The following is a 23,619-nucleotide window of genomic DNA, read 5'->3' on the forward strand; positions in this document are numbered from 1 at the left end:
AGATAAGGAAGTCTACATGGAAGTTCCTCCAGGGTGTATGGATGATTTTGAGAAAGGACAAGTGTGTAGACTAAGGAAGACTTTGTATGGCCTCAAACAGTCTCCTCGGATTTGGTTTGGAAGATTCTGTCTAGCAATGTCTAAGCATGGATATAAACAGAGTCATTCTGACCACACTTTGTTCATCAAGCAAAGAGATGATAAGGTAACATGCTTGATCATCTATGTCGACGATATGATCATTACAGGAGATGACAAGGAAGAAATCAGGAATCTGAAAGAGAACCTGTCAAGGGAGTTTGAAATGAAAGATCTTGGAGTACTTAAATATTTCTTGGGAATTGAGGTGTTGAGATCTAAGCAAGGAATCTTCTTGAGGCAGAAGAAATATGTACTAGATCTATTGGCAGAAACTGGCTTACTAGAGTGCAAACCCTCGGACATTCCTATGATTCCCAACCATGGTTTGAAGATCGATGAAGAAGCAAAGCTGGCAGATCGAGAAAAGTATCAACGCTTGGTGGGAAGGTTGATTTATCTGTCACATACCAGACCAGATATTACTTATGCGGTAGGCATAGTAAGTCAATTTATGCACAGGCCACAAGAGGATCATATGGAAGCTGCCCTAAGAATTGTACGGTATCTGAAGGGGACAGTAGGATATGGGGTACTCTTGGAGAAGAAGGATGATCTTGAAGTTAGTGGATACACTGATGCAGATTGGGCAAGCAATCCAGTCGACCGAAAATCAACTGGTGGATACTTCACGTTTGTAGGAGGAAATCTAGTGACTTGGAGAAGCAAAAAACAAAAGGTAGTGGCCTTATCAAGTGCAGAAGCTGAGTTCCGAGGAATCAGGAGTGGTCTGATGGAGATCATGTGGTTGCGAAGGCTACTCACCGAAATTGGTTTTCCTCCTCAACAGAAGAGTCAGTTATTTTGTGATAACAAGGCAGCCATTAGCATCTCAGAAAATCCAGTGCAACATTACAGGACTAAGCATGTAGAAGTGGACCGTCATTTCATCAAAGAAAAATTGGAAGGGGGAATTATTGAGTTCCCGTTTGTCAAGTCCGAGGATCAACTTGCAGACATCCTGACAAAGGCGGTGAATGCTAAGATGTTCAAAGAAGCTCTGGGCAAGTTGAGCATCGGAGATGCCGTAGCTCAACTTGAGGGGGAGTGTCAAACCCTAGTATCTTCTATTCATGGAATGTAATAATAATATATCAATTAGTAGGAATTACACAAATTAGGGGTATTACCTTGGGTAGATTGATTTCATTACCAAAAATACATGTATCTCTCTCCTATAAAAGGAGTCATTGTACAACGTTGAAATACACACAAATACACAGAAATAAGAGAGCTTATAAATTGTTCTCTGCAAATATCCCTCATGTTTAACCCTTTGGCCTTTATCTCTCTCGATTACCATCTTCAAGAAATAATGTAGATAAGAATCTTCTCTATATTATTCTCTCTCTTACTTTATCATTTTTCCAAAATGAGTGTAGAAAATGAAATGTGACCAATTTTCAGGGACGGGTGAAGTATAATCTAAATATAAAATGTACTTAAAGACTTAGTAAACTCTTATTAACATAAAATTTTGGTCGCTTTATATATCGGGCACCATCTAAATTGTTTATGATAGAATTTGCATATATTAAAAAGTAGGAATGGTTTATTTATTGATGTATTAGTACTATGTATACGATGATGATGATGATGATGATGATGATGATGATTATTGATGTTGTTATATTACTATTTACTACTATTATTCTTTTTATTTGTCATAAATAGGGGAATGTCGATACTCTAGAGAGGTATACGATGGGTCCTATATCACGTGCAAATCATTTTGAAGATGAAAATGGTTCCAACAATGTATGATCATAATCACGTGTTCATTTAATGAATGAATTAAATATATTTCCCCAAATGTGTTTGCATTATTACTTTTTCAATCAATGTATTAAACTGAGATAAATTATTAAAGAATAAACGAACAAGACAAAATATCAATTATGTTCCATAAAACGCCACAAAGTCCATAGCATATAACAACTTGGTGGGAAAGGTAAGTGTAAAGCGACAATCATTCAAGATTTCCAATTTAACTACAAAATACTACGATTTTTTAAATAAAATAGTACTAAAATATAATATAGGATGGAATTGTGAGATTACTTTAGTTATAGTGAGTTAGCTATAACTATTATCCCATGATTATCCATATAAGATTGAGTTGTGGTATTGAATCTTATGAACCAAACAACACTACATATTTAATCACAGGATACAATCTTGCAGACCGAACACCCCTATTAGTACTCACTTTATCACTAGTTACTTGGATCGTTTCTTTTGAGTATTAAAATTACTAATAAATAGTACTACGTGTTTGATGTTTTAAAATGGAGATAGAATAAATTAAAAGGTACAATAAAATAGATAATTTTTTTAAAAAAATTACTAAAAAATAAATAACTCAATTACTTAAATAATAGTAATGTGAGATGTGGGTATAAATACCCATTTATTAGGAGTCACATAGCCCACGTTACAAAGCCACACAAACAAGAATAAAGTTGGGCCAATTTCATGGTTGAAGCATATGATTGTAGCCCAGTTACACGTAATTTATATTCGTAAAATCGAAGAAGTTGAGGGGGTAATATGAAACTAATTTTATATGGAGTAGTCTTAACTTATCCAATTGTAAGCCTCTCCTAAATTGTAAGCCTACGTCAATGGAGGAAGAGCGGAATTTGGGCGCTCCAAATTTGCAGATATTTCCAATTTCTTCAACCCCTTTTGCGCATCGATTTTTGGTGGGAGGTATTCGCGAAATCCAGAAAACATTTGCTTCAAATGTGGAAAATTGCGTGAAAATGGTGGATGGTATGAGGTCCCAAAATGAGATTGTTGATAAAGTGTTATCATTTCCTGCTTATCTTCATAGCTGCTTCCAGCTGCAGGTTCTCTCTAACACTGTAACACACAACACAATTTTACTACAGTACTACTATATATTTGAATTGATTTGTGATTTTGTGGTGCATAGTCGATTATGTCAGATTTGGAGTTTAGGAATTTGAACTTAGTTTTGGAGAGTTAGTTTAGTGATTACTCATTAGTGGGGTTCCTATAGTTGGAATTTCCATGTATGCGTATGTTTTATGTTAGCTGTAGAAGGAGATGGAATATTGTTTCAAGTTATTCCATTGTAATGTGACCAATCTAGTAGGAGTACTTTATATTAATGTGACACAGGTAGTGATTATTCACATATATCTAGTCTTATGGAGTAACTCAACCTAAAACACACATGCATTTGTTTCAAGATTCCCCGCAGGAACTTGTCTTCTCATAACTTTGCAGCCATTTTGCCCGGTGATTCTGTGGCAGGAGTGGTGGTTGCTAGTGGCCTTTCCAATTTCTTGAACATCTACAACACTTTGCTCATTGTCAGATTGGTTTTGACTTGGTTTCCTAATGCTCCTCCCGCCGTTGTTAGCCCCCTCAGGTATGGATTGGATCATACTCCTACTAAGCTTCTGCATCTTATATTATTAGTATTACAATGGGAGTTTGTTTTTGCAGCACACTGTGTGACCCATATTTGAACATATTCCGAGGGTTAATTCCACCACTGGGTGGCTTGGATCTTTCACCAGTGTTAGCATTTCTTGTACTAAATGCCTTCACAAGCACAGCTGCTGCATTGCCTGCTGAACTCCCACCTCCCACGACGTTGCAGGAGAAGTGGATGGCAAGGCTTGCTAAAATGTCCAACACTCATAAAAAGTAGTACTCCACTAAAATGTTTTCTACAGTATTTTCTGTTTCCTCTTACACAGAATGAAGTTTTGAGTTGATGTAACCATGTTTTTTATAAGTTGGAGCAAAATTTGCAGATTCACTCATTTCATTGTTATTCTTACCCTTCTCGTTCATAGAACACTGATCAAGATTAGAAATAAATTAAACTGAACATCAAGACTGTTACATTGCCTTATTCCTGCCTCAACTGCTAGCTCATTGATACCACAAGACTGGTAAGTCACATGAAGGCAAAAATGTCGAGTCATAAACCAGCGTTAGTAAGAACCAAACAAATGTAAATAACATAAAGAATAAAGGATGTCTAGTAATGATAGATGGACAACCAACACAATTTAAGCTCTGTAGCAATCGTTCACCTTGATTTGAAAGCTCCAATCCAAGTCATGCATGACATGAGTTAGGGATGTCGACAACAAGCAAGCAACTCCTGTATTGCTCACCAAAAAATCTACTTTAAGCTTTATCTGCCCAAAAACAAACTCACTACCAACAAGTGAGTAAAAGAAGAAAGAAAGAGACCAAACATGATAGTTACTAACTACCTACAGGACAGATCAAGGACGAAAGTGTAAAGACGAGAGTCCATCAGGGCCAACGACAAGATGAAGCAGTAGCAGATAAACAATCATCCTTAACTTGGCTGCATTCATCAAGTCTGAAGTAATTAGCATAAAATGGATAATAAATTAGTGAAAAATGTGACAACAGAGTCTTGGGGAGACAAAAAAACAGACCCTAATAAAAGGATAAAGATGGTAACTTGATACAGGTGCAAATTTTGCACTCTCAAGATGATCACAACCATCTAATGAGAAGATCAAAGGAAGTTATAGCACGGCAGCCACCGAGTGAAAGATTAACTAATGATGTAGTTACTGCTGACAACAGAAGAAATGTCCTAAAATGGTTTCCATAGTAGACCGTATATATCATGATGAAACCATCGTAACCTCATTATTTGTATTAGTATTATATAGCCTAATTTGGGATTTAATATTTATTGCGTTTAATGACATGAATATAATTTATTACTACTCTTTTCTTATTTAAAGAATTTGCTATCAACTTTGTAAGCAGGCGTCCAAAATTACAAATTTTGAATTTTGATGTAGAAGAGTATCCGATTTGTGCAAAAAATAGTTTATAAGTACTAATTTTCCACAAATCGAAAGGTTATGGGTCAACGGACGGTTTTATAAGTGTGATAATAAATTAATGCAAAATTCACATATTAACCATGTAAAATTAATGTAGTAACCAAGTTTAGGAATTAATTATATGAATCCGATTTGTGGGAAGTTAGATGCATATACATCTTACTAAGTAGGAGTACAATTTAGTCATAAATGATGGTTTTGGAAACAAGAAGCAAATTTTGATTACTCCAACAAGCATATACTTAGATAACAACACCATAGAGTAGTAAAAAAAGTAGAAAGTGTAGGTAGGTAAATGGAGTAGGAGTATGAAATTAGAAAGGTCCCCCAAGGAGACGACCTCTTCCACTAAATGGTTTAAACTCCTGATCATCATCTTTGTCCTCCTTCTTCTTCTTCTTCACCGCCACCGCGCACCTCCCCCCATCCAGTCGCCTCGCCACTCCCGAGAACGCCCTAAACACCCCTCCTTCCCTCTCCTTCTCCTCCTCCTCCTCCTCCTCCTCCTTGTTGAGGTAGTAGTCCAAGGGCGTAGCAAACTCGGCGGCGCAATCTGTGTCAATAAGAGAGATAACATCTCCGCCGGGGCCCACATCGAGCACATCCACCAAAAACTCCCTCTCCCCACACCTCACCCCAATCGTATCCCCCTTACTCAAACACGAGAACCCCCTCAGCGCCCCCTCCAGCGCCCCCCTCACATCCCCCACCTCCAGGAATGCGCCCTCGTGAGGCTGCAGCTTCATCCGCGTCCCCATCATCGCCCATGCGTCCCGCAGGATCACATCCTCCCCCTCTCCGATCCCCAAGTTGTCCATCATCCACCGCGGCACGTACACAAACCCCTCGTCCGCACAGAACTCCAGCACACCGCAGTGGGAGCTTTTCTCCGACTTGAACGACTCAATCTTGAACAACCAAGGGAACCGGACGCCCATGTCTTTCAGCCGGGACAGACACGATGGTGGAAGCACCACCTTGTTGCCCGATTCCAGCTCCGGATTGCGGTACGTGTCGAAGGGGAGGCACATCAGAACTTCTTCCAACAAACTCGGCTCATCGCTCGATTCCCACCCAGACATGTTTCACCAAACTTAATTTTATTTTAAGGAATACTTCGATTAGATTTTTAGACTTGTGAATTTCATCATGCTTTACTGTGTTTTTATAGGAGGGACCTAGTTTGAGTTTGAGTAGGAAAAGAAAAACTCAAATATTTGTTCTTGCCTTTTTTAAATAACGGAAATTCATTCAATTACCTAATATCCATATTTCCATAATTACATATTATTATTACCTTAATTATAAGGATCTCTAATTAAACTCAGATCGATACAAGTTTGTCTCAACTTAATTACGTAAATATAACCAATCTTGAACCCTTGACTACTTCAGAATTCGATTGCAAACTGGATAAATAAAAATGAGCCCATGCAACCAGAATTTGCTCAACACTAGTTATGGTCTTAAATACTAAAAAATTTCAATTCAGACCCTCAAAAAATGTTGTAGAACCTACTTGACCCCCTCAGTCTCAATTGTATCCATACCATTCATATATAGTGGTTTACCTGATTTAAAAAATACTATTAAGTATTCGGCCCTGCATGCCCAACTCAAGGGTTTACAACCCGACATATATGGCAAAATTGGTGCTTCTTGCTCTCCTCCAATTCAACCTTGCTGTATGACCTTCAATCTTGCAGCAATCACATCATCATAATCTGATAAGAGCAGACTCAGTTCTTTCATCAGCATTTGTAGAACAAACTAATAGTAAAATTACTACTATATGCCATGGGAAGCTATGACATACTACTATTAAGGAGAGAGGAAACTTACTTAGAGAGGACACCTATTGGTTTCTTGAGTTCGAGGAGGAGCTCATTTGCTGGTTTCCGTTGGTGTTCTAGAATCATTGAGATGGACATCTTGAGGAAGGAGATCATATCTGATATGCAGCTCTTCAAAAATCCTTTTCATTTCAAGAACAAGCTCGGTTCTGCGCCTGCTCTTCTCTGGAAAGTTTTGGAAGTTCATGGTGCGGTTGAAAAAGAGGGCCATCTTTATCTTGTTCACATTTTCAATCTCCTTAACGACGAGGTTGTGATTTTCATGCCATAGCTGAGGGTTTTTCTCCAAGTATCTGATGTTTCAAAGTAGGACATGAACACAATCTTAAGTACTACTGTATTAGATATCTAACTGAATTTGCACTAAATAAAGAAACATCTTTTAAAACATAACTTACTTCTTGATTTTTTCTCTCAAAGAGCCTATTTTCTCCATTGATGTCTTGAAATCAATGCTGAACTCAAGCGAATCTCCCATATCTGGACTTCTGTAGAAATTGCTTATGGGTTTCATAGACAGAACAGAATTTGGGTAATACACTTTCTCATTATCGGCCTTCAGAAAGACAGCTGTAAAGATATTAATCTCTTCCACGATCATCTTCAGTTTTCCCCAGATGGAAGAATGAAAGAGAGCAGCATGATTAATGAAAAGAAGTTAGCAAATAGCGAAGCATGTGCAGATTTAGAAAAGTCACCTGAACACCATCAATAACACAGCGATCACCCACATCGAAGGGATGCATCACAAATACGAAGATAATAGCTTCAAATATAGTCTTGCAAGTATTTCCGAACATAAAAACAGCCACAACAAGCTGAGATGACATAACAACTAGCACTTTGGTGGTCGCTATCCCCGTCAAGAGAAGCCATATAATCACAATGATGATCATTAAAAGCGCTGTAATAAGCTTGTTCAGTTGCTTTACAGCAGTTTTTGTGTCTGTAAGAGCATGGGCAAGTGCTCTGCGATCTTCGTAAACCTTCACCTGCATAAACATGAAAAATGGATTAGCAGAGATCTTGTGTCTAGTCATTTGCAGTTAAACTACGTCATTTCAGAATTCAGATTGACATCTATGAACGACTTTGCAAAGAATGATATTAAGGCATAGCCATATAATAAGTGGGGGGGGGGTGCCCCAAAACAACGTAGGAGTACCAAATATAAACACTATATACTGCCAAAATATGTATATGTATACACATGCAGAGTGTGTTAAGATCTATATAGAAATAAAATAAGTTGTATGGTGCCATCAATATGTTAGATAAACTCATTTACCCTCATCAGTATATTGCAATCGCAATTATGCTTTCTCAGATTTTGGTTTGCAATGAATTATGAATCTTAACCTCTGAATTCATTTTGTTTTAGTAGGTTACTGATTATAATAATGCAACACTCTCTTAAACTTAATGAGAAAATAGGACATACCACCCATTCGGTCAAAGCTTTTCTGTCAATCTTCCCAGTCTCACCCACATCAATCATCGGAAATACAATGTCAACCTCTTCCTTAATCATAAATCTCCTCATATCATATTCGTCAATGTACCTGTATTATAATGAAAACGTGAAGATATATAAACACTGATGGTGCAGGCACAATTCTAAAGCATGAATTTCTTACGTGCAACCAGGCTGAGCAACATTTCTGAAAATGTGATATGCAGCAGCAATTGCCTCCTCCTCGTTTGTTATTTCCTTGTCGGTTTGTTCATTGCCCTCATTATAGACACTTTCATCTAGAGTATTAGAAATTGTGGCGAGCCCTGAATTAGATATAACATCAACTAACATCTTCATGGTCCAGGCAGAGACCTTTTCCTGCTTCATCTGATGCAGCTTATTGATATCAATCACCTCTTTCTCCTTCTTTTCCCTGCCTTCCTTATCTTTCTTCGTGACACGGAAACTAAAATGACTTACATTACTGCTTGATCTCCCCAACATTTGTTCCGCCTCCATGACTGGCTTGCCAGAAAGTGAAAATAGTATGTACTGGTGAAAGATTGATTCCTGAATCCTGTTGAAGAATGTGTTCACATGGAACGAAGACGCCAAGATCTTTAGCAACAAATTCTTCAATGGCCACAAGAACAAACCAATAAGCAACGAAGCAATAGTCCAAGTTATAAGATCCAGAATCTTGGCAGTAGCATGTGATGACTTATCCACCCCTTCCCGGAACAGCAGAGCCCAAGTGATAAGCACCAAAGCCAACCATAGGCAAACTTGAACAATCTTCTTCAGGCCAAAAACGAAATACAATACCTTTTTCAGCAAATAATTTAGCTCAATCAACAAAACAACAAAATTCATCAGCCATTCAGTAAACAACATGCCACTAAAGGTTACCATAACAAGCGCAAACCACTTCCAAAGACATAATCTCCAGAGCATCATGTTTCGAAACCTATGAACAGTCAAACTTGTAATCAAACAGCCAAGAATAAAAAGAAATATCAACCACTCAACCAAAACCTTGGCTTTCACTTTCCTATACTTTAGCTTCTTCCTGCTGCTAACCCTCTTATATATTTCCTCATCCTCATCGAGTCCCCTAAAGGAATTCATAAGTGGGGTTTTGGGAGTTACTGGCACGGTCCTATCCCTTACGCTAGCACTACCAGCATCCGCCTTCACATGATTAGGCGAAGCACCCCCCCCCCCCCCCCGACTGTGAACCACATTCACTTCCGGCCCACTCTCATCAAACATCTTACCATCAAGAGACACGGATTGGTCACCAAATCGAGCTTTTGGCTTAGAATAAACAGACCTGGATAAAGATCTTCGGCTAGTGAGACCCTCAGCTGTGGGGATCTTGGGAGGCTTACTAGCACTAATCCTCACAGCTTCAGGTGAGGCGTAACTCATCGGTGGTGACTTTTGAGCACTAAGTGCCGAAGCATTGGGTTCTCTAAGAGGTGATGCTCCGGAAAAGTTAGGTTTTGCATCTTCAGAAACGTCAATTATCATATCACCCGTCATATTCTGATTCCCAATCATGCTAATTTCTACGGTACCTTTTCGAGCCCTATCATTTCCATCCATAGTTTGAAAACCTGCCAGTAAAAACAGGGGAAAACATACGACAGAGCAGAATGAGAATGAGAAGACAATAAGCCATTTTCCACTAGTAAATTCTAGCTACCATAATACTTAGAAGAGAAACCCTACGTCTAAGCTGCCAAAACCTAATTAATTTAAAAACTAGAAAGCACTTCATACTAAAAAGTAGCAGGATCTGTTACCAGAGAAATAATTTGTCGGCGGCAGTATTTCGCAAACGAGATCAACTACAAATTTCATCTTCACATGCCTCTGAGTATGTGTTTGCGGGAGGGAGAGAGTTCAGCAAACAGATAGATAGTAAGTCCAAGTGTGTGTGTGAAAGAGACAGCGAGCAGTTGAAGAAAGATGCAGAAAGCTGACGGAGAAGAAGAAATATTTGAATAACAAATTCTATGCTAACATTGGAATTCAAATTCCTTACTTTCACTAGCTTACTTCGTCTATCAACACAAGTGCTAGAGCATCCACGCCGCTCGTCCACTATTACAACCGGCGAGCGGTCGAAGGACGAGCCAAAGACGAGAGGTCGTCCGTCGGATAAGGCGTTCGTCCGCTATTGTGGGTTCCCGACGGATGATACCTTTTTTCGCTTTTTTTATTTATAAAAACTCTATATATACGACTTGTTGCACTTCATTTTCATTTGCACCACGGACGAGCGACAAGCTAATGCATGTATTATCATGCACAACATGATTGTCGAAAATAAAGGCTTAAAACAAAAAACATAGACCCCCGTTCGGCTATCGGCAAACTATACAGATTCAAGGCATACTAACATGTACTTTGTTTAAATCGTTTTTTTTAATTGTACTATGTTAATTTTTTTTATTTAATAAAATTATTATTGCACTTTCCCCTTCCGTATTCGTGTCAAAGTTTTAATTCCGTAATCGCGTATTTGTGAATTTTATTATTGTGCTTGTCCGCCGGGTTGTCCGCTATTGTGCAGTGACATGTCCTTATAACGTGGCAGAAGATATTTTTGGGATATCCTAGTGCTTGTCCGTCAGGATATCCGCCCTGCTGTGGATGCTATTAACTAAAGTTCATATTTTTTATAATACTATAATACTTGTGATATTTCTAAGTACACAAAAAAGTGAAGCCGACTATAGTATTATTCCTCTATAATTACAAAAGTGATAAAGTTACTCTTACTATTCAAGACAAAAACATGAAGAAGTAATCATTATTCGTGTACAAAAGAATTTATTCAGTACTAACTTTAATTAAGATGGGCGTTGCACTTATTTAATACTAGGAGTAATCCTTACTCCATTTTAGTTGGAATTTAAATATTTTAGCATGATTTTGACATCCTAACCTTTTTAGTGTGTGTGTGTGATTTGATGGTGGGAATTTTGTTACTATATTGGAGTATTTACTTATCTAATAAGATATCCTGATATTACTGTTGTGAGTTGGCAACTACTGTATTAGATAAACTTTTAAGAGTAATTTAATTAATCAAATACTATACAAATTCTTGGCCGGCACTTTTGGATTTCCGCAAGAGATGATGATGTATGGCTAATTGGCTATACTTTTTTATTTTATTTTTATTACACCATCTAATATGCTTTTTCCCATACAAAGATGCCCATGTATGTCTACCTCACAACTTTTCAACATGTATTTTTATTTTCTGGCCACCAATAATTAGTGAGCAAAAATACAGAGAAAAAGCGATTGTAATAACGCCAATTTCTCATAAAGGAAGGCATTTCCATTATAAAGTGGGATATACCATCCACTATTCTATAAAGCAAAAAAATAAAATCAAAAGTTGTTATAATTTGATATTGACTTGATTTCAAGGATATTATATTATAGAGGGATGGAAATAATGTTTTTGTTTTTCCTTTTTTGAAAAAAATAAATCATTTTTTTTCAAATTTATACATATTGATGACATTTGTTCTTTTTTTTTCTCTTCATTTTGTTATTTATGTGGGCTTGATTCTGTCGGATTTACTTAATTGACTAAAAGCCTAACAATTTTTTTCTTAATGGGCTAAAATCTGAGTATTGCAAAGATAAATTATTTTTTGACCCAATAACAAAATAATCTCAGGAGAATTGGAGTAGTATATCAATAACTATATAAAAGTAATTCCTTATCACAATATTAGTATTATCCTAATTAAAGAGAACATTTATATTAAGAGAACTTTATTTATTTGGTATATTTTCATTTTTTCCAAAATCAAACTGAACGAACCAAGTACTTCTTCGTAAGCAAATTAATTAATGTAATATAGATTTATTTTTATTGAGAGATGCATCCCTCGTTGAATAATGATGAAGCTCAATGAATTGATTATAATTAAGGATGCCCCAAATAATTATCATGTTATTAATTAATTCGGTTCGAAGGCAGGCAGAACCTTCACACAAATATTTTTAAATTCGCCAAATTGAATTAAATTAATCTCTTTGGCCATCCACGTACATGGGGACAGGATCAGTTACAAATCCACCACTAACAATCAATAATAAGTACTACATTGCATTGATAATTTATTTTGCTAATCATTTGATCATGTTTTCTTTTTTACTAAAAAGATTCCTTTTCCCTGCTTACCCTTTCAAAGTAGTATAGTACTACTATTAATTAAAAATATTATTACTAGTATTTTTCTAATTAATAAGTAGTGTACTATTATATTCAAGCTATTTATAAATCATAATCACAAACATTTATGAGATTCATATAATTACACCTTAAAAGTGGGTTTACCGCGATGGTACCACAAAGATATTTAATTCATTTTATAATTTCATATCTCAATCTTTTTTTTTTAATTATAAAATAAATATTTAATTTTTTGTATGACATGGTCCTATTTCTCATTACAGCATCTATGTTTGTACTTTCACATTTATTCAATTAGGTATAGCAATTATATCCGCTGTAATTGTTCGGACTTTAATTTATATGGAGTATTGATTTTCATTCTCGCCCATGTTTCTGATTCTGACGAGTCTCATTCAATGAAATTGTGTTACGACTACTATTATTTATGGATATCCTTTTTTGAGTTGATGGATATCTAATATTTTAAATGCTAGTCCATATTTCGAAAAATTAAATTAAGTTTTTTTTGTATTTATTGTAATAATTGAGACAATATAAGTGATCGATGAACAATTCGTACATTAAATTGAATCTTTTGCAATATCTGAATATAGTAGTACTACATTTTGAAATTGAACCTTGGAAATTGTAAACATAATTATTTATGTAATGCAAATCACGACCCAAAAAAGAGAGCATTTACTTTAAAATTAAAGCAACGACAAACAAATCATCATATAACAATTTCATATGTACATAATATGTATTAATGTATATATGATTAAAATCATGAATTTGAGTTTTGCCAAAAAACTTGAAGTCCAACTTTAATGGTTATATGAATTATGAGCACATATTTGAGTAATTCAATCATGAATTTGCACAAACTGAAAAGCTACAAAAAGAAGCGCTAAAAAAAGCACTACAATTACATTAATTTCGCAATATATTCATTCATATACATAAATCCTACGCAAGAAAAACCAAACAAAATAAGGTTAAAAAGACATAAAATCGATTTGGATTATCGAAATAATCGGCGATTTTGATGGAAAAAAGTAGTTTCATACACCGGTAGCTCTTCACAAAGCCTATTCCTAATTCCAAACAAAGACGAGTGGTCGAGCTCGAACAAATCGGAGCTCGACTCACTAATGGCATCACCGTCACTCTCCTCCTCCTCGTAACGCGATTTATGAAAAGTGTAGTTTGTATTTTGAAATGCATTTGGCGGCAAGGGGGGCCTTCGGTGGGTCGCACGTGGCAAAGCGTCCCCATAATTGACGGTCGCACGTGTAAGGTCATTATTTACTATTTGAATCCCAGCGGTAAACTTGCTCGGCGATTTCGTCGTGTTCACCGGATGGCTCCGATCGCCGCGTTTGGACTTGTTCCGATTGAAGATGGAGGTGAGGAAGGTGGTGAGGCGCGCTCCGGGAGAGACGGGCTGCTTCATCTTCTTCAGATTGGAGTAGATTCTCATCGCCGTGGATTTGGATTTGGATTTGGATTTGAGCAGATTGTGTGTGGATGCTGCTATGTTCCTCTCCTGCTCTTCGTACTCGTCGAAGAGATAGCGATCCTTTTCCCCATCGCCGGTGCGGATCGGTCTAGGGCAGTTGTCGCATCGGGGACGGCGACGGCGACGGAATAGTGTTCTGTCGTTTTCGATCCATTTCTCGACGTTAGAAAGCGACGCCGTTTGGGGCTCTGGCTTGTCGTCGATGGAGCGGCAGATTTCGTCGAGGAGAGATGAGGAGAATGAAGGAGTGTTGCGATGGGATTTCCGAATTTCTTGTTTCTCTCTTGAATACATTTTGATTTTGTCGTCGGAAACTATTACAGACAGAAATGAGGCGATTGAAATGATATAAAAGGGAGCCAAAACTAAATTCATTAATAAATGTATAAAATTTAAGCCAGCATTAATTTTGTTCAATACATAATGTCTGATTAATCATTCTAACTTATTTATTGCTAGGTTACAATTTCCAATTTTTGTGATATGGAAAACACATTTCAAATACTAATAAAGTTCCAATACATTTTGATTGATTTTAAGTTTAATCTTGGATGAATATTTTAATTATTTTAGCTCGAGTATTATGCAAATAAATTTAGACTCAAATGTAGTAAAACAAAAATTAAAATATTAAAACATTTAAAAAATTGGGTTTAATTTGCTATCACAGCTGAAGCCTGGGATTTAAATTGGGTCAAAATATAATGAACTTTCTTTAGTGAAACTAGAAACACTTAAATAATCTTTATTATTATTATTATTATTTATTTTATTAAGTCAAGCATTAAATAAGAAACTTGACTTTTTATTGGCCTTTAACTATTGATTATGATTTTGGAAGTAGCAATTTTAGTGGCAGGCAATTACGGCTTAATAATTGTTTTCAGGGCTAATGTTAAAAATTTCTTTTGAAACTTATTAATGACTATATATATAGGAAACCAAGAAATGAAATAAGTAATTATTAAAATAAAATAATTAAATAGTATTTGAGTATTAATCAAAATTCTTAATTATTAATTTATGTTATGTGTATCTATTATTTTTTTTATGCGCAGTGATAATGTGACTGCAAACTTTTAATAATACTTAAATTAATATATTTTGAAACACTCAATATTTAAAGGCATGTGAAACGAATGTACGTGTTGTAGTCGGTTCCTCAGAAATTTAATATTTCATTGTTTGGTGAATCAAATAATAAAGTTTTTTATCTAACAATTAATGTATTATTTGAATTCTTCAAATTTGAGTAATAATTTATTTTAACGTTGAATTGTTCACCGCCAAAGTACTAATAACTACTAACTTAAGAGCTGCGCACATGCACGTAACTACCACATCAAATTGAATAATAATATGCTACAAATTTATTTTATTATTTTTAAAGAGATAAAAATAGTTTATCATTAATATTGGTTGATTTAAACTTTTAGGATTACGTTGAGATAAGTATAATTAATAGGGAAAAATATAATATTCATTTTCAATTTTTTAAATTAGGTTCGTTCCCTTCTGATTGAATAGTATGAATATCTATACTGAAATCTCTATAGTCTTTAATTGGAGGCAGACACCTCTATCATCATTAAATAAATTGTATAATTTTGAAAAAATGTTTCTTTACTTGTATGAGCTAGAAGCAAAATCCTAAGATAAATTAATGTCTAGAAGCTAAACGTCACATAAATTTATCTTTCGAGCTGATCAGACGCACAAGAACCTAATTTTAACACGAAAGTAAAGAATAAATGAACTAATTAAAAGTAGATACAAGTATAAATGCATATTAATTAGAGACAAGAACCTACTTTTAACACAATTAAAAGCACAATTGGAGCAGACACAAAATATTTATTTGTTTTGAACATCTCCAACCGTGTATGTTTTCAATTTCATTTTGTTTTTGGTTTTGGTTTTTCTTGTCACTTTTTTCAACTATATATAAATAAATAAATTTTGTTTTTTGACAGTTACAATTTGAACTAAAAAAAACAAGGTTTGACATAATCCAAGTACAATAAGTATATTCAAATAAAAGATAATAATAATCAGATAAATTCAATAAACGAGAGTGAGACGTTTAAGCCTACTTAAAAAAAGTTTGATTGAAGAAATTAGTTGAGATTTGGTAACGAATATAGTAACACATTGATCTTAGCTGAAATCGTAAAGCTGAACCACCACAAGATTCTATTTATCCACAAAATCTTGCAACAACAACTTCCTTGACAGCATTGGCCCATGAAAACAAGAAACAGGCAACATAGCATTTCAACATTTCATCCCAACCTCCCCACATCCACCAGCTGGTAGAGCTTCAAAATCACACATAAAAACTACTAATGCAGATGCTTGATTTTATAAGAGAATTCTTGTCTCACCTCTGAAGATCAACTTGTGAATAGTCGATTTCTGAGACGATTATCGCCTCATCATGTTCACAACTTCACCAAACTGTCGAAACCAGACAAACACCGTACAGAAAAAATGGTGACTTGTTCTGTATAATGCAGACATATATCTCCTGAGTTGTAACCAAATATTTTCTTGCCATTACTGTCTCTCCACCCACAAACTTACCGGCCCGATGAGTGTAGAATGGCCCCACCCAGCAGCATGTCGAGCAGGTGAACAAGTTGCTATGTATAACTATCAAATTTTGTCGTTAGTAAACAAAAGCTATACTTGATAACATAAAAAAGATACTACTCCATTATTTGTATTTTTTTAGCTGCCCTTCTATTATTGCACAACCAACCCAACCCAACCATCATCACTAGATGGTTTTTTGTCTTTGGTTCAACCATAATAGATGAGAACGGAGTAATTAATTATTATCCGGAAGCAACTCGTCTCGTCTGATTAGAGTAATGATCCGTAGGGTCAACGGCCATAATATACATGAATACAAGACATTTAATGTACAACGACCAAAACATATTCGGGATGTGAAGTGGTCCCTCTGACAGTGCTAGGATTAAATGAATCACTTTCAGATCATGTTAGACATCATTGATAAAATGATGGAACAGTCTTGTAGCATTGACACACAAAAACAGGAAAAGGAGAGTCAAGTGGCTGGGGTTGGCTGGTTGTCGACTGCCCTGCATAAGGGTAACGCGATAGTGAGTAGTAACATCAAGAGCTAATTCCAACAAATGCAGATTTGCCTTATTATTTGATACTACTACTACTACTACTATTTTTCAATAATAGAGCAACGTCAATCTCACCTTGCTCTTTGCAATAGCAGAGGACCTGTGGTCATGTTGAATGCTCCCGGATAGCAAATCAACTAGGCTACCCGATAAGAATATAAGCAATAGTCAAGAATGAAATAGCCCATGTATATGTCAGAATCATTGAAAGATATTCCTAGATAATGAAGAAATTAGAAGAGGAGAGTTAATATAGATGGAATAAAAGCCACTTTTTGTGACCAACACAAAATATACATTTGCCTGACTCCTATACAAATCGAGATGGTAAGACTCACAAAAGCAGTAGTTACAAATATCGAGTCAATCAGCAATGTATACTTGTATACCCGTGTCCACTATGGCGGGAGTCTCCCCAGCAGTAAGAGTGTTCCATTCCTTGAAGGTAATCTTTCCAGGAATGTCAATATCGAAAAGCTGTATCAACTAGTTAACAGAAATTAGTCTGTTGTCTTATTTCAATTTATTACAAAACATGACAAATATTGCGAAATGGCATGACATCCTCATACAGTTGATACTTGGATTATGGATGAAAGATTATAATTTCTACAAAAACAATAGCAACAAACTAAGCTTTTATCCGACCAATCCGAGAAATCACCTTACGGTGCTTAGCTTTCAGCTTTCCGCCACGGCCATAGACACAACAGGTGTTGTACAACTTATCTCCGCACAAGAGTTTGCCTCGCAGGAGGTTGAGGGCATGGCAGACAATGCCGGGGTCCTCCCGTGGGCGCCGTCGGCCGCAAGGGAGAAATGCGGCGAATGAGGCTAGAGGGAGGAGGGGCCGAGCCGAATCAAGCCAGGCGGGCTCGAGCTCGGGGGCACCCTCGAACTCCCTAATGTCCATGTACATGACCGCCACAATGGCGGACACTTCCCGCATGACGCCTCCCCAATACCAAGCCTACCTTACCGGAATTGAGTTTATGGCAAGACAACTTGGTATTCCGCCTCCAGGTGGCTTCAGTGCACCTCCGCCGCCGTCGGGGGATGATTCACCTGCGGAGTAGTTTTTTTATTTTCTATAAAATTATATTTTAAATTATGTAATTTTTATTTTTTTAGGATTTTAATTATGTGTGTTTTTTGTTTGGAATTCTAAGTTGTATTTTTATTTTATGTTGTAATTTTATTTTATTTTTTAGTGAAGTGTGTTTTTATTAATTGAATTTGTTGGAAATAAAAATAAAAAATAAAATTGAATGAATAGTAATTTAAGAGACGGTTAAGGGACAGATAAGAGATGGAGGGTTGCAGGTTCCGTCAAGAGATGTGATAAAAAAATACAGTGGGGCCCATGAATAATAATTTAAGGGACGGATAAGTGCCAGCGTTGCGGATGACCTTATATACCAAAATTTATGGAACATATTATAAATACTGAAATTGTAAATATTCCCTTACTTTTTTCAGAATTGGGATACAATCGAAAATATAATACTAGCATAATGGAAGATTTGAGTATTCATAAGAAAATGGAATATTTTATTATAGAGGAAAAATGGGCCACATAATTTATACTACTACTTGCTGAAAAATATAAGTAATCTATTTTATAATTTAAAAATACAAAGTGGAAGTATAAACCAACCACTCTTTTATAGTACTACTACTACTACTCTACTAATCTAAGCAATAAATTTCATAACCATGCACTTGAGACTTAACATGTCCTATTAAATCTCAAACGTAAAATCTAATTTTATTCATAGGTGTCTTCGTATGCATATTGATGGAGTACGGACTAAACAAGCCCAATAGCAGTGACAGCCCATCAGCCTAAAGCCCAAGGAAGAGTATCAGTTCGGCATTACCAAAGAGTTCGGCCCCAGCCTACAGCTCGGTAAAAGCCGACCAATCAGTTCGGCATTACCAAAGAGTTCGGCCCCAGCCTACAGCTCGGTAAAAGCCGACCAGTCAAGCTCCACTCTCAGATCGGCTAAAGCTGCTCGGCAATAGTTCAGCAGTTCGGTCTCAGTATTCGACCGAACTGGAAGATAGTCAACTCATGCAGGATCACATGCAGGATAGTGGACCAAGTACAGAGATAGTGGACTCATGCAGGATCTCATGCAGGATAGTGGACTCATGCAGGATCTCCATGACCTCCACGACATCCACAACCATCATTAGTGGTGATGCAAGCCACGATCTTAGTTCAATGTATAAATAGAACTTAGATCAGATAGAAAAGGGTTAAATTCTAAAGAAGCTCTCTAGAGATAAAATATCAAATAGCAAGTCTGTATTGTAAGCTGTAGAAAACAGATCAAGCAATACAACTCTGCCCTCTTTTCTTCCCGTGGACGTAGATTTACCTCAGTAAATCGAACCACGTAAATCTCTGTGTCTTGATCTGCATTTTCCTGCATTCATCACCATCAAAAATTCGCCAAACCATCACTGGCGCCGTCTGTGGGAAACAGAGAACCAAATTTGTGATAAAGCGAATTTTTGACCCTTTTTCCACCCCAAAAAAATGCATACCAGATCACACACTACCCGTAATACCGTTCGTGAAAACCATGAGGAAGCTAGTCCAGCCCGCAGGTCCGGAAAACAGCCTCGGGAGACAGCTACTTCCAGTTTTCACGATGAAGGAACAAGCCGCTCAAAAGGTCCACACACCGAGTCTTCCCAGCAGCCTGATTTGAATGAGGCTGTCAAGCTGTTCTTGGCTGAGAAGCAGGATGAGTTCTTAGCCTTCCTGCAAAAGAGCCAACAGCCGAAGACGAAAACGGTGGATTCTCCCTCCTCCTCCAGACATGAAAGTCACTACCGCAGTAGTGCCGTGTCTTCCAGGAAGAAGAATCCTCAACCCCGACATGTTCCTGTTCCTCCTCGGTACCGGAATCACAGGAGATCTCCATCTCCTCCATACCGAAGAGATGTCGGGTTCGCCATGTACGGAGCATTGAAGACTCCGTTCTCGGACGATATCACCCGAACTCCCCTTCCACAGAACTACCGAACTCCGTCGATGACTTATGACGGGTTGGTGGATCCTCATGACTTCCTGGGACGCTATCAGTATAATATGGCGAACCAGGGTCTCAATGAGGTCCATATGTGCAAGCTGTTCCCCGAGCTGCTTATCGGGAACGCGAGAAGGTGGTTCGATAGCCTCCCCCAAGGCAGCATTAGATCTTACCGAGATCTAATGGATGCTTTCCACAGGAGGTTCTTTCAGAAAGCGGAAGCCCGGATCACTTCGGCTCAGCTGCTTTCTATACGTCAAGGTCGCGACGAAAAGATCAGCGACTTCATGACGAGATTCCACAAGGAATGCCTACAAGTAGATGATCTCAACGATCTACTTGTCATTTCGGCATTCCAAAATGGAATCCTGCCCGGAGCTCTCTACAGAAAGCTCGTGGAATGCAGTCCGCAAACAGCTCAAGAGATGTGGGACATTGCGGACCAGTTCTCCCGTGCCGATGAGGCAGACCGTCGCAAACGGTCTTTAGACAGCTCATCCCGAGGAGACAGGAGGAAGCCCGATCATAGCGATCAGGGACATCCTCGCCGAACTCCTTTTGGCGATCAGGGACATCCTCGCCGAACTCCTTTTGAAAGGATTCAAAGGACTCCGGTGCAAGACCGATTGGGGCCACGTCTCAATCCTGAGAAGCCGCCCGCTCAGTTCGTACCATTGAACAAGTCAAGAGCGGAAATTTTCGAACTGCATTCCGATATGTTCGAAAAGCCAAGGCGGATGACGAAATCGGCCGCGCGCCGACCTCAGGATCAATATTGCTCCTTCCATCAAGACTACGGTCACGATACCGAGGAGTGCCGACATTTGGCTGCAGGTATTGATGCCCTTGTGAAAGCAGGGACGTTAAAAAAATACCAAAGCAAGCAGCCGAAAAAGAACAAAAAGCAGGGAGGTGCGAACTGCGCTCCTCAGGATCCGAAAAGGCAACAGGATCCCGAAGACGATAACGAGCCGCAATATGATGGAGTAATCCTAACTATTGACGCTCTCCCTGCCGGGAAGACTAAATCGTCTCTGAAGTCATAGAGCAGAGGTTTAAAAGCTCGGTCTCCCACCCACAAGCAAACGGACTGAAGCCGTGATTCCGGTTGAGATCGGCATACCCAGTCCCCGAACTCTAAATTTCTCCTCAGAAATGAATGATGACGGACTGAGAGCCGAACTAGATCTGGCCGAAGAAAGAAGAGAATTGGCCTGCATAAAAGCAGCCAAGTACAAGGAGCAAGTAGCCCGGTATTATAACCAAAGGGTGAAAAAGCTGCAATTTCAAGTGGGAGATCTCGTCTTGAGAAACAACGAAGTAAGCCGAGCAGAAAAGCTGGGCGAACTCGAACCCACATGGGAAGGTCCATATCGGGTGTCAGAAGTCCTCGGCAAAGGGTCTTACAAATTGACTCACGTGTCAGGAGCACAAGTACCCCGAACATGGTACGTTTCCAACCTCAAAAAGTTCCATTTGTAAGAGACAGTCCGGTCTGTCAGTCTTGTGTCTAGTTCGGTCCTAAGGCTATGTGAGTTTTTCTCTATGTGCTTTTTATTTGTCTAGGTGTGTTTTGTCTATGTGCGTGTCGTCTCTTACAAATGTTGCTGAGGTATCTTGTTCTTCGAAGGCTGATCCCCTTTTTAGAACATATATAAGCCTACGATTGTGAGTCCAAGCTTCTAAAGAGGATACAAGACCACAATTCGGCTTAAGAAACAAGCAGTTCGTCTGAAACGAACTGCAACAATAAGCCAACGATTGTGAGTCCAAGCTTCTGAAGAAGATACAAGACCACAATTCGGCTTAAAAAACAAGCAATTCGTCTGAAACGAACTGCAACAAATGGATAGTCCGATCCACGCGATAAAACTCGCCGAATTAGGACAAGGGAAAGTCCGATCCAAGCGATAAAACTCGCCAAATTAAGACACAAGCTTAGTCCGGTCAAAGAAATTTATTTCATCAGACCAAAGACGAGTCCGGTCAAAGATGTTTATTTCATCAGACCAAAGACGAGTCCGGTCAAAGATGTTTATTTCATCAGACCAAAGACGAGTCCGGTCAAAGATGTTTATTTCATCAGACCAAAGACGAGTCCGGTCAAAGATGTTTATTTCATCAGACCAAGGACCAAGTCCGGTCAAAGAAGTTTACTTCATAAGACCGAGGACAAGTACGATGAAATTTTTTCGCTAAGCTGTAAATACAGTGTTAGAAGCGAAAACAAAATTTTATTTTTCAAATCTTGTTCGGCACACAACTCCGCTACCCTACGAGATGGCGTTACGCTATTACAAAGGACTATTCTACTGTCCAGGGTTGCTAAAGTTGAGCCATCTATTCACAAAATCCTCGTGAAGCTGAGTTCGGGCGTTCCAGGCAGCTGCAGAATAAGCAGGTCGACGAGATGCTCTAATCGACCTGCCACCTCTTCTCTGAGCCCGGGAAGCCCTAGCACCTCGGCGGCGAAGAGTCTCTTCACGAAGCATTTGCCGATCTTGCTCACTCATAACCACAGCTCCTCTGCGAACTTCAGTCCGTCCTCGACTTGACGTCTCTGGTTGTCCCTGAGTTCGTTGCTGACTTGGAGTAGGGTTTTGAGCAAGTGAATCAGAGGTTTGAGCTGGAGTACTAGCATCTATTGACGGGAAATGCCTGAGGAATCTCTCAATTGAGGGACGCCGGGAAAGAACTATGTCGTACCGAGAAGCCCAGCGCCGCAATGATTTCACGACTTGTTGGCAAGCCGAGCTCTCCAGCGCATTGTTCCTCCGGAGTACATGATATTCCTCCCACAGTTCGTCAACTCGTTCCTGAACTTCAGAGATGGTCATTCCCCCACGCCTGCAGATGAAATCCTCATACGCAGTCCTCTCAGCGACGGCAGTGTTCAGCTCGGCCTCCAGATCCTTCTTTTCGGACTCTAAGTCCTTATTATCGGCCTCCAGCTTCATTGAACGAGCCAAGAGTTCGTCATTCTTCATCTGGTCAGCTATAGCTCTTTTCTCAGCTTCGTCTAAAGCCGAAGAGTACAGCCGCTTCCAGTGAAGTACCTCCAGCTCCTTGAGAGTTAAGAATACAAAGCAGCTACGTCAGTTCGGCATTTCAGCTTACCGAGCAGGTAGTAAACCACAACAGGAGTAAGAGAGTACGAAAAGCTATACGAAGACACAAGGGTAGACAGAAGAATTTTTTCATACATAAGGAAAAATTTTTTTACACAAGGAGGGCTTCAAGGCCATCTTACAAGAAGGAAGAAACTAAACTAGGAGAAGGGAGACGAAATCATACTCCGCCAGCTTCGTCTCCGGCTCCTCGGTGAGGTTCAGCTTCCTTTTCCTTGTCTGCCTCAGCT

At 38.3% G+C, this 23,619-nt stretch overlaps 4 protein-coding genes across 12 annotated transcripts; 1 reads left to right on the plus strand and 3 right to left on the minus strand.

Moving 5' to 3' along the window:
* Positions 1-2,708: 2,708 nt before the first annotated feature.
* Positions 2,709-3,938, plus strand: LOC121744146 (ylmG homolog protein 2, chloroplastic-like). The gene is made up of 3 exons (XM_042137592.1): positions 2,709-2,990; positions 3,357-3,538; positions 3,616-3,938. Exons 1-3 carry the CDS (start codon positions 2,763-2,765, stop codon positions 3,821-3,823), a joined length of 618 nt encoding a protein of 205 aa, XP_041993526.1. The 5' UTR covers positions 2,709-2,762; the 3' UTR covers positions 3,824-3,938.
* A 1,273-nt stretch (positions 3,939-5,211) lies between these two features.
* LOC121744145 (mechanosensitive ion channel protein 10-like) lies at positions 5,212-10,522 on the minus strand. 9 transcript variants are annotated; one of them, XR_006038496.1, is made up of 8 exons: positions 10,133-10,366; positions 8,506-9,943; positions 8,310-8,430; positions 7,567-7,860; positions 7,267-7,469; positions 6,858-7,161; positions 6,587-6,739; positions 5,212-6,077 (listed from the first exon to the last, which is right to left on the minus strand). XR_006038496.1 is itself a non-coding variant. In XM_042137586.1 (8 exons), exons 2-7 carry the CDS (start codon positions 10,188-10,190, stop codon positions 6,900-6,902), a joined length of 2,376 nt encoding a protein of 791 aa, XP_041993520.1. In that variant the 5' UTR covers positions 10,191-10,308; positions 10,389-10,522; the 3' UTR covers positions 6,403-6,739; positions 6,858-6,899. The 9 variants fall into 9 exon arrangements, 7 of the variants coding, with proteins under 7 accessions (XP_041993520.1, XP_041993521.1, XP_041993522.1 ...); XR_006038495.1 differs by having other exon boundaries at positions 5,212-6,108; XM_042137586.1 differs by lacking the exon at positions 5,212-6,077 and adding an exon at positions 10,389-10,522 and having other exon boundaries at positions 6,403-6,739; positions 10,133-10,308.
* Positions 5,330-6,097, minus strand: LOC121744575 (ubiquitin fusion degradation protein 1 homolog). Its single transcript, XM_042138164.1, has one exon. The coding sequence runs from the start codon at positions 6,095-6,097 to the stop codon at positions 5,330-5,332; it is 768 nt and encodes a 255-aa protein (XP_041994098.1).
* Positions 10,523-13,481: 2,959 nt separating the features above from the next.
* Positions 13,482-14,369, minus strand: LOC121744133 (protein BIG GRAIN 1-like A). Its single transcript, XM_042137573.1, has one exon. It carries the CDS (start codon positions 14,348-14,350, stop codon positions 13,559-13,561), a length of 792 nt encoding a protein of 263 aa, XP_041993507.1. The 5' UTR covers positions 14,351-14,369; the 3' UTR covers positions 13,482-13,558.
* Between the last annotated feature and the right edge of the window lie 9,250 nt (positions 14,370-23,619).

Source organism: Salvia splendens, chromosome 8 (genome assembly GCF_004379255.2).
Source record: "Salvia splendens isolate huo1 chromosome 8, SspV2, whole genome shotgun sequence".
Classification (NCBI taxonomy): domain Eukaryota; kingdom Viridiplantae; phylum Streptophyta; class Magnoliopsida; order Lamiales; family Lamiaceae; genus Salvia; species Salvia splendens.

What these genes read in the sequence shown, in the direction of transcription:
- LOC121744146 (XM_042137592.1), top strand. Translation starts at nt 2,763, where the DNA reads ATGGAGGAAGAGCGGAATTTGGGCGCTCCAAATTTGCAGATATTTCCA. An exon ending in ATAGCTGCTTCCAGCTGCAG is followed by an intron (nt 2,991 to 3,356) that starts GTTCTCTCTAAC and finishes ATTTGTTTCAAG; the next exon opens with ATTCCCCGCAGGAACTTGTC. An exon ending in GCCGTTGTTAGCCCCCTCAG is followed by an intron (nt 3,539 to 3,615) that starts GTATGGATTGGA and finishes TTGTTTTTGCAG; the next exon opens with CACACTGTGTGACCCATATT.
- LOC121744575 (XM_042138164.1), bottom strand. Translation starts at nt 6,097, where the DNA reads ATGTCTGGGTGGGAATCGAGCGATGAGCCGAGTTTGTTGGAAGAAGTT.
- LOC121744145 (XM_042137586.1), bottom strand. Translation starts at nt 10,190, where the DNA reads ATGAAATTTGTAGTTGATCTCGTTTGCGAAATACTGCCGCCGACAAAT. An exon ending in GCCGACAAATTATTTCTCTG is followed by an intron (nt 9,944 to 10,132) that starts GTAACAGATCCT and finishes TTTTACTGGCAG; the next exon opens with GTTTTCAAACTATGGATGGA. An exon ending in TTGAGAGAAAAAATCAAGAA is followed by an intron (nt 7,162 to 7,266) that starts GTAAGTTATGTT and finishes TTGAAACATCAG; the next exon opens with ATACTTGGAGAAAAACCCTC.
- LOC121744133 (XM_042137573.1), bottom strand. Translation starts at nt 14,350, where the DNA reads ATGTATTCAAGAGAGAAACAAGAAATTCGGAAATCCCATCGCAACACT.